The 9887-nt window shown below is 43.5% G+C and overlaps 1 protein-coding gene and 1 pseudogene across 7 annotated transcripts in view; one reads left to right on the top strand and one right to left on the bottom strand.

The window, feature by feature from the left end:
• Window positions 1–2068: 2068 nt before the first annotated feature.
• NAA16 (N-alpha-acetyltransferase 16, NatA auxiliary subunit) overlaps window positions 2069–9887 on the bottom strand; it is a 37535-nt gene continuing 29716 nt past the window's right edge. For 3 of the 6 annotated variants that reach the window (XR_014566661.1, XR_014566664.1, XM_083748409.1), the window contains exons 17-20: window positions 9607–9705; window positions 9350–9493; window positions 4566–4663; window positions 2069–3512 (exon numbers count right to left, since the gene is read on the bottom strand). Coding sequence is in view for 1 of the 6 variants with exons in the window: in XM_083748409.1 (XP_083604535.1) it covers window positions 3312–3512; window positions 4566–4663; window positions 9350–9493; window positions 9607–9705 (542 nt within the window). In the remaining 5 variants the exon portion in view is untranslated. Of the gene's footprint in view, window positions 3513–4565; window positions 4664–9349; window positions 9494–9606; window positions 9776–9887 lie in introns of all 6 variants that reach the window. The other 3 variants (XR_014566662.1, XR_014566663.1, XR_014566665.1) reach the window with 1 other exon arrangement.
• LOC310848903 (large ribosomal subunit protein uL15 pseudogene) lies at window positions 7144–9303 on the top strand (annotated as a pseudogene). The gene has a single exon. The product of its transcript is annotated as a large ribosomal subunit protein uL15 pseudogene (transcript).

The following is a 9887-nucleotide window of genomic DNA, read 5'->3' as shown; positions in this document are numbered from 1 at the left end:
CAGAGACATCACCTTGCCAACAAAGGTCCGTATAGTTAAAGCTATGGTTTTCCCAGTAGTGATGTATGGAAGTGAGAGCTGGACCATAAAGAAGGCTGATTGCCGAAGAATTGATGCTTTTGAATTATGGTGCTGGAGGAGACTCTGAGAGTCCCATGGACTGCAAGAAGATCAAACGTATCCATTCTTAAGGAAATCAGCCCTGAGTGCTCACTGGAAGGACAGATCCTGAAGCTGAGGCTCCAAGACTTTGGCCACCTCATGAGAAGACTCCCTGGAAAAAACCCTGATGTTGGGAAAGATGGAGGGCACAAGGAGAAGGGGATGACAGAGGACAAGATGGTTGGACAGTGTTCTCGAAGCTACCAGCATGAGTTTGACCAAGCTGCAGGAGGCAGTTGAAGACAGGAGTGCCTGGCGTGCTCTGGGCCATGGGGTCATGAAGAGTCGGACACGACTAAATGACTAAACAACAACTACTCCCTTCTTTCAGTGCAAAGCAAACATGATCACCCCAAGAATCTTCCAGTCAAGAAATGATTGCTTTTATATTTACTTACTGTAAGCACCAAGAGAACTTTTATTCTATAGGATGCCATTAATAATAATAATAATAATAATAATAATAATAATAATAATAATTTTTTATTTATACCTCACCCTTCCTGGTTCAGAAAACCAGGCTCAGGGCAGCTAACAAATTTAAAACATTAATTGATGCAACAAAAAACAGCCTAAAATACAGTATAAAACGTGAATAACAATAAATTCAGAATTCAAAAATCAATTTAGGGGGAAATCCATCCAATAAACATTAGGTGATCACCAGATGATCTAGCTGGCTAAATTAGTCCTATTTGGGCCAGCGAGGAGACCAGGGGAGAATTAGCTGTGGGATCCCAGGGTGGGTAATCTTCATAAAAAGGGGAAGGGGATAAATAGATAAATAAGTCTGTGACTTAGCAGGTAACTCAAGAAAGTGAGCTTTTACCAATCTGCTTCTATTACATCACATTACAAGAATCAGATAAATTTAAACCCAGAAGCTGCTACTGAAATTGACAGTCTAACTTCACTACGTTTGTGGATTTTGTAATGTGAACAGATGTCTAACAGCAGAACTTGAGCGGGAGCCAAGAAGGCATCTTAACGTAAGAATTCACAGAGGCATTAACATAATAATTAACAAATGCTAAAAGCTGTGTTTTGAATCGGTGACCTGGAAGCGAGCTCCTCAAAGCAATATAGAATATGTGTGTGTGCATGCATGCGTGCATTTGTTTATAAAACTCATCTTTTGCCTTTCTTGTTTTCTTTAGAGACTTCTTACATATTTCCTTTCTCACTGAGATTCATGAACATCCCACAATGGATATTAGAATTAGTTAACACAGAAACCCTAGAGAAACCTTCACGAAACCCAGTGTTGTGCATTTGGATCTGAAAGAAGAGCTAAATTAAACCAGTGCAGGAGGAGGTTGTGTGAACGGCCCTGAGACCTTCAGGTATAGGGCAGTATATATGGTAAATTCAATCAATCAATCAGTCTTCCTTCTAAGTCTCTCCAATGTTTAGCAAAGGTGAAACAAGTGCCCATAAGCCAACAAGGCTTGTTCTTCAGGTTCTTATTGTTGTTGACACACGTTTACTAATGGGAGATGTGGATCTTTCCTAATAACCTGATGGATAAACTCTGCCTTAGAAAACCACTGCTGACAGACAAGGCCATCACATGGTGGTGGTAAGTTCTGATCTACTAGAAACCCCCTCCAGGTCAACATGTGGCTCAAAAATTCCACAGCTCAGTGGTAGAATATTTACCTTGAATGCGGAAGGCCCCAATTTCTAATCCCTGTTGTCTTCAGATAAGAGCTGGGGAAATTATCTTATTTGGAAACACTACCAGACTGAGTAGACAATATTGAGTTAGGTGGAGCAATGGTCTGATTTGGTCTAAGGCAGCATCCTGTGGTCATCATTTTCATAGTTTTTAAAAGAAAGATTTCATGACCACGGCCCCGTAAAAATAAACATTCAATATATATATATAGAAACACAAAACCAGAGCCAATGTGTACAAAATAATTTATTACAGCATTACATCAGTTGGCATTATTTTACAGTGAATTTTTCATTCAACTATTGATTCTAAACAGATGTCAGAAGAGACTGTCTTCAAGGTAACTGTCTGTCTTGATAAAACTTCCCTTCTTCGATTTTGCATAGGGCCTAAGTAATATTACTTAAATATTTACATTAACCATAAAAAGGAAAATAAACTGGTTCGATTATTTTTCAGAAAATGGATTTTCTGTACAAGCCAGGGTGTATTTTAAGTTTGGACAGCAGTTTATATAAAGTTGTCATGAATAGCCATTGATGCCATGAAGTAAAACATTTAAGATGGTTGACTTAGAACTTTGATATGTTGTAGACATAATCCATTTGGATTAATGCACCAAAATACAAAGAAAAATATTAACTGTGATTTGTAGACAAACTAATTGTGCTCATTTAAATTTGTTAAAGTAAATATTAACCACCAATTGCTTTATAGCACTTAAATCAATACTTCACCAAAAACTGAAGTTCACTTCTTGTGAGTTTTAACAGAGCTCAGCATCATATTTAAACATAACATATTATCTGGGATTGGCCACATTCTATGTTGTCGTACCCTCGCCCCCCCCAAAAAAGTGGAATAATATTTCAAAATTTGTAAGTGGTGAAGAAACAAGTATCTAAACAGTAATAGCGGGTATTCAATAGTTCAAAAATATTTAATAAACAGTTCAAACTAATAGTTACGAGAAAAAGGAGGTTATAGCTTTTTTTTAAAAAAGCATACCAATTTAAAAACACAAATAAGCTCTCTGAATTAAGCACAGTTTCCATAAAATGCTTTAAATAAACAGAAAATTGCCCTCACCCATAATTAGGATTTGTGCTTTGAAAGAAACAAATAAAAAAGCTGAAAACAATGGACAAGTATGATAACCCTTTTAACTTGCCAAGTTTGCTAATCCAAGTGGCTGTACTTATTTGAGTATGTAACAGCATTCATGTGAATGGTCAATCTCTTGTGTCCATGATTTTGGATAAAAAGATCCATAACTGTACAAATATAAACATAACCAGTATTATGCAGAGATAGATGTCTACATAAATATTAGCAGCTCCTGTTGAGCTCATAGCACAGGACATTTTCATTCAACTGCCTGTTTGAATTTTTCCAATGTGTTTGGAAGTAGAAACCCTGAACTATGTTCAACCAGTCTGGAAGAGAGCACAATCCCATTCATTGCTCGTCTTTAAATTTCATTAGACAGCACATTGTGATGAATGGCTGTATGATTGATCGATGCAAAGCTACCATCATCTTCCTTCGTGGGAGAGACAAATGCAGATGCTAAAGGAAAGAGTTTGTGGCAGGCCAGCCGATACTCATCACTCTGGGTGAGGCTGACTCCAAAGCTGCCATCAAGTAAGGATTCCAAAACTGTTGTTAAAGTCTGAAGATAGAAAAAAGGATTATTTTTAAGTTGGGGTGTCTTCCACAAAATAATCCCAACAGAAACACCCCTCCCTATTAAGCTCCTCTCTCAAGTGTAGGGCTGCTGCTGCTGCGTTTTTTTTTCCGTTTCCACTGGAAGTCAAAATACTGTTTTCATCCTCTAATAGGTAAGGTAAAGGATCCCTGGACAGTTAAGTCCAGTCAAAGGAGACTATGGGGTTGCAGCGCTCATCTCGCTTTCAGGCTGAAGGAGCCAGCCTTTGTTCACAGACAGCTTTCCAGCTAACGTGGCCAGCAGGACTAAACCGCTTCTGGTGCAACGGGACACCGCGACGGAAACCAGAGGCACAGAAATGCCGTTTACCTTCGTGTTTATCCTCTAATACAGGAGTGGATAAGCTTCGGCTGAACTGCAACTCCCATAAGCACTAGCAAGCATGGCCAATGACCAGGGGTGATGGGAATTGCAGTACAACATAAGAATAAATATAATAATAATAATAATAATAATAATAATAATAATAATAATAATAATTTTTTATTTATACCCTGCCCTTCCCAGTTCAGAAAACCAGGCTCAGGGTGGCTAACAACAAATTTAAAACACTTAATAGAAGGGCTAAAGCAGCGGTCAGCAAAGTTTTTTAGCAGGGGACCGGTCCACTGTCCCTCAGACCTTGTGGGGGGCCGGACTATATTTTTTTGGGGGAAATGAACAAATTCCTATGCCCCACAAATAACCCGGAGATGCATTTTAAATAAAAGCACACATTCTACTCCTGTAAAAACACCAGGCAGGCCCCACAAATAACTCAGAGATGCATTTTAAATAAAAGCACACATTCTACTCATGTAAAAACACGCTAATTCCTGGACGGTCTGATGGCTAGATTTAGAAGGCGATTGGGTCGGATTCGGCCCCTGGGCCATAATTTGCCTACCCATGGGCTGAAGGTTCCCCACACCTGCTCATGCACATGTCACCTCATGCACTATTCACGACAGCATACTATCTAGAAACTTCAGTTTCACAATCGTAATAATGAATTACCTTCACATTTTTGTCTATCATCGTTTCATCTAGTTTAGTCGCAATGCCAATAGCTTTCTCTTGTCTTGAGTTGTCCAGGAAATACATCATCTTGGCACCTGAAAAAGAAGTGGCATAGATTTATGAACAGGGAAGCCATTCAAAGGGAGAACTTAATGATATGTTTTGCTTCAGTTTTCACTAACGCTAAACATGCATTGTGCACATTGTAAAAAAAACAAAAAACAAGCTTGAAATCATAGCAAGGCAACAAGGGCTGTCAAATCAGCAGGTTACAACAAAGCAAAGTCCACCATACTGGATTCAAAGAAGCTCAAGAAAGTAAATTCACCCATACAGTGGTACCTCAGGTTAAGTACTTAATTCGTTCTGGAGGTCCGTACTTAACCTGAAACTGTTCTTAACCTGAAGCACCACTTTAGCTAATGGGACCTCCTGCTGCCGCCGCGCCGCCAGAGCACAATTTCTATTCTCATCCTGAAGCAAAGTTCTTAACCTCAAACACTATTTCTGGGTTAGCAGAGTCTGTAAGCTGAAACGTATGTAACCTGAAGCGTATGTAACCCGAGGTACCACTGCACTGTCATCAAAGGCCACCCCATTTTATATCAATAGGTCCAGCCTAAGCTGCAGTAGGGCCAGAGAGAAGCCAGCTAAATATGACCTCAATTATTCTGAGGTTCTGGGAGGGGAAAAAACCTTACTTCACTCAGAACTGGGTACAGTGGTGCCTCGCAAGACGAAATTAATTCGTTCCGCAAGTCTTTTCGTCTTGCGAGTTTTTCGTCTTGCGAAGCACGGTTTCCCATAGGAATGCATTGAAAATCAATCAATGCGTTCCTATGGAAACCGCCTTCAGACCAGGTTTGGGGACAGTCTGTCCCCCGACCTCTTCTGAAGGCCGACGGGGGGGGGGGGGCGAAAGTCTTTGCTTCGCTGCCGCCCGCCAGCATTTTAAAAACCCCGGGACAGCGGAGGACTTCTCCGCTGTCCGGGGCGATCTTAAAATGCTGGCGGGCGGCAGCGCTGCCGCCCGCCAGCATTTTAAAATCCCCCGGGAAGGCAGGCAGGGGGGACAAAGACTTTTGCCCCCCACCCGCCTTCAGAAGAGGTCCAGAGGGCTCTCCAAGCTGCGGATAGCAGCCTGCTGCCCCGCGCGAGGGGCAGACATTCGCAGCTTGGGGAGCCCTGCAAGACTTCCCCTGCAGGGCTCCCCAAGCGGTGAATGTCTGCCCCATGCGAGGGGCGCTCTGCTTAAGAGCGCCCTTCGTGCGGGGCAGCAGGCTGCTATCCGCAGCCTAGGCGGGAACTCTTCTGAAGGCTGGGGGGAGAAGGGCTTTTCTTCCCACCGCCAGCCTTCAGAAGAGCCTTCTGAATGTTGGCGGTGGGGAGGAAAACCTTCCTCCCACCGCAAGTCTTCAAGACAGGTCCGGGAACAGGAGAAGCACTGCGCACCTTCCCCTCTGTTCCCGGACCTGTCCTGAAGGCTTGCGGTGGGAGGAGGGCTTTCCTCCCCACCGCCAACATTCAGAATGCTGTTCTGAATGTTGGCGGTGGGGAGGAAAAACCCTCCTCCCACCGCAAGCCCCGGGAACAGAGGAGAAGCGCTGCGCACCTTCCCCTCTGTTCCCGGACCTGTCCTGAAGGCTTGCAGTGGGAGGAGGGCTTTCCTCCCCACCGCCAACATTCAGAATGCTGTTCTGAATGTTGGCAGTGGGGAGGAAAAACCCTCCTCCCACCGCAAGCCCCGGGAACAGAGGAGAAGCCCTTCGCGCCTTGTCCTCTGTTCCCGGACCTCCCACCGCAAGCCTTAGGACAGGTCCAGGAACAGAGGAGAAGGCGCACTGCGCTTCCCCGCTGTCCCCGGAGATTTCCCTATGGGCTTTCGTCTTGCGAAGCCGCTAAAAAATCGGAAAACCCTTTCGTCTTGCGGGTTTTTCGTTTAGCGAGGCATTCGTCTTGCGGGGCACCACTGTATTTGACTTCAAATTCTCACTGCAACCATTACACGTTGAACTCCAATAAGTCTAAATTAAAGGCAAACCATGACACAAAATCTGAATATATTTTTTATTTGCCACAGGTACTAAAGCAATTAATGAAGACAAGAGAAAATTAAGTTCAATTACCCACAGTTACCTCATTAAAGTAATTTAGCTTTGTAATTTGGCTGTGTATTTAACAATAAACATGACTTTTAAAGGGCAGCAAATGTAGCAAGATCCATGCTAACGACCTGAAATTGTGAGTTACAGTTCGGAAGCCACTAAGAATAGACACCACACAAAAGAAAAAGATAATAAAGTAAGAAAACCCCATGGGAAAGACCTGATGACGTAATGGGGGAAGGCATTCTAATAATAGAAGACAATGGGGACGACAGATATGGAAATCCTCAGCCCATAAAGACTGGTGGTAGACTAAACACATATATAAAACTGCAAAATGATGAAGACAACAATTAGCAATGTTTTTTCAAGTTCTCAGTCTTCATTTAGGCCAGGCATGGCCAAACTTGGCCCTCCAGATGTTTTGGGACTACAATTCCCATCATCCCTGACATCCTGTTAGCGAGGGATGGTGAGAGTTGTAGTCCCAAAACATCTGGAGGGCCAAGTTTGGCCCTGTCTGATTTAGACTTTCCTTCCTTCTGAACTTGGAAGTGATAATGCTAGGAATCATCTAATGAAACTGACCAGCAGCACTTTCCGGACGGTGGAAGGGCTGCTTCACCCAAGTTATGGAGTTCATTGCCACCAGCTGGAGTGTTTGCCAAATTCTCCAATTCATGGAGAAGAAATGTACCATGGCTATGAGTCATACTGATTACATGGGACCTCCATGTTCAGAGGTACTCCGCCTCTGAATACTAATGGCTGTGGAGCAACAGCAGACGAGAGATACCCCCTCCACCGTCCTGCGAAAACCCCTTAATCCCAATTTTATTTTATTCTTTGGTAGATTTGCAGAAAGAAAAATACAAACCAATACATAAATTTTAGAAAGGGGCAAGATTAGACACGGACACACAAAGCATTGTTTTTAAAATTCAAGACTCCTTCCTTTCCGTGAAATCTCGCGAGAGGAGCACTCTTTTCCTTTATCTCCTTGGAGCCGCCAAGATGCCTTCAAGGCTGAGGAAGACCAGGAAACTGTGAGGTCACATCAGCCATGGCCATGGTCGTATTGGTAAGCATAGAAAGCATCCTGGAGGATGTGGTAATGCTGGAGGTCTGCACCACCACAATAATTAACTTTGATAGATACCATCCCGGTTATTTTGGAAAGGATTACCACTTGAAGAAAAACCAGCACTTCTGTCCCACAGTCAACCTGGAAAAACTGTGGGCGCTTGTTAGTGAGCAGACAAGGCTCAAGTATGCCAAAAATCCAGCCGGATTATCACCTGTAATTGATGTTGTGCGCTCAGGTTATTATACAGTCCTGGGCAAGGGGAAACTGCCCAAGCAGTTTTTAGTTGCAAAAGCAAAGTTCTTCAGCAGAAAAGCAGAAGAAAAAATAAAAGTAGTTGGTGGAGGTTGTGTGCTAGTTATCATCAGGACTTCTCTATCTGCTCAGATTTAAATAAACATCGTTTCAGCTTAAAAAAGAAAAATCAAGACTCCTTGCACTCTGTTCCGCTTCCCCTTTCTTCCTGCCCTCTGTCTGCACCTCAGAGCCGCTGTGTCACACCAGGCTGGGTGGGCCTCCACAGCCCCTCCTCCTTGCCTGCTCTCCAGCAGCCACTTTGAGCAGCCCAAGGGATGAGGCTAGCACCAGCGACCAGAGAGGAAATGGGATGCTCCCTTGCAGCGTCGCAGCTCAGGCCAAGCACCACCTCCTCCTCTCCTAAGCTTGGCAGCGGCAGCATAGGCAGAGGACAGGGACATCCCGGGATCAAATAAAAAACCCGGAATGGCTTTCATAATTTCGGCACTGTCCCTGGAAAATAGGGACACTTGGAGGGTATGGAGTGAATAAACCAGGAAGTCTGTAATGAGCCAGAGCATCTTGTTTTATCTGAACGATTGTCACCAGCTTTAGAAGACAGAGGACCTTAAAGAACTTGAATTCATGGTGACTGACCAACTTCAGGCTGCCTTCAAGCCTTCTTAGGAGTCTCCCAGAAGTTTATGGTTGTCAGTGAGGAGAATTCACCCCTCCCATATCCAAGAATCTGCTGATGTTCTCTGCTGATTCTTCAGAGAGGAGGGGCGGTTTCTGCTCTCTACTTATTCCGCTCCAGCCTCACATCAAAGTGTCAGAGAGAGAGAGACTAAGTGTTAGAGAGAGATCGTGTGTATAGATAAGGTTGCTGCTAAGAGCAGCTGCAGACATTCAGTGCAGTTCAGCTTTTTCGTTTAGACCTCATTTAGCTCTGTATATAGTTGTGTATTTAGTTGTAGATAGAATAAAGAAGATATTCTACAGAGCTGCTCTCCGAGTCGTTTATGCTCTGCTATACTCTGCTATACTCTGCTGTGCGACGACTGTCTTCTTGTGGGAGTGAATCCGGTGCTCACAACTCTAAGCTGTGAGTCCACAGCACTTTGACCTGTTCCTGTGCAGAAGGTGGTCTCTGGAAGTGCTACCCAGCTCGCCTAGCCCAGTCGGGGCTGAAGTGGATGAGTCCAGTTGGTGACACTGGCTCAAGGGCGATGCTGACAGTCAGGGGCAGAGTCCTGGGCTAGATGGAGCAGGGCTCTTCTCCTGAACCTGTTCAAGTCCTACAATAAAACACATGCGTGGCATGATGTCATCCTTTAAAACACAAATAAACCAACCTGACAGCAGATGCCGTATGGAGGTAGAATTGCGTCTGAGAAATTCTTCGTTGAAACTTTCCAAATCTTTACTAATAAAAATCTTCTGCATTTCTTGGGTTAGGACTTTGTTCACAATTTCTGGCAAATTACTATGATCAGACACTAAAAAAGCAAAAAAACAAAGCACATAGTTGTTACCATCTGACAAGACTATACCTCAAGTGTTCCAAGCACAGTTTTACAGCATGCAAACAGCAGATTTATCTTATACTTACCACATTTGGAGAATTTAATTAAACATTCATGTAGCCACGGGTTATTACTGTCAATAGCAAAAGCTCTTTTAACCGACTGCAACATTAAGAGAAACTTTCCTGCATAAATACAAGAATAAAGAACTAGTTTTTATAATGTTATTTACATTTGATTAATCTGCTTGTATTGCTGTGTTAGGGACGCAGGTGGCGCTGTGGGTTAAAGCCTCAGCGCCTAGGACTTGCCGATCGAAAGGTCAGCGGTTCGAATCCCTGCGGCGGGGTGCGCTCCCGCTGCTCGG

Source organism: Podarcis gaigeae (assembly GCF_964106915.1).
Source record: "Podarcis gaigeae genome assembly, chromosome: 7".
Taxonomy (NCBI): Eukaryota; Metazoa; Chordata; class Lepidosauria; order Squamata; family Lacertidae; genus Podarcis; species Podarcis gaigeae.
This window is presented reverse-complemented; position numbering and strand designations above follow the sequence as displayed.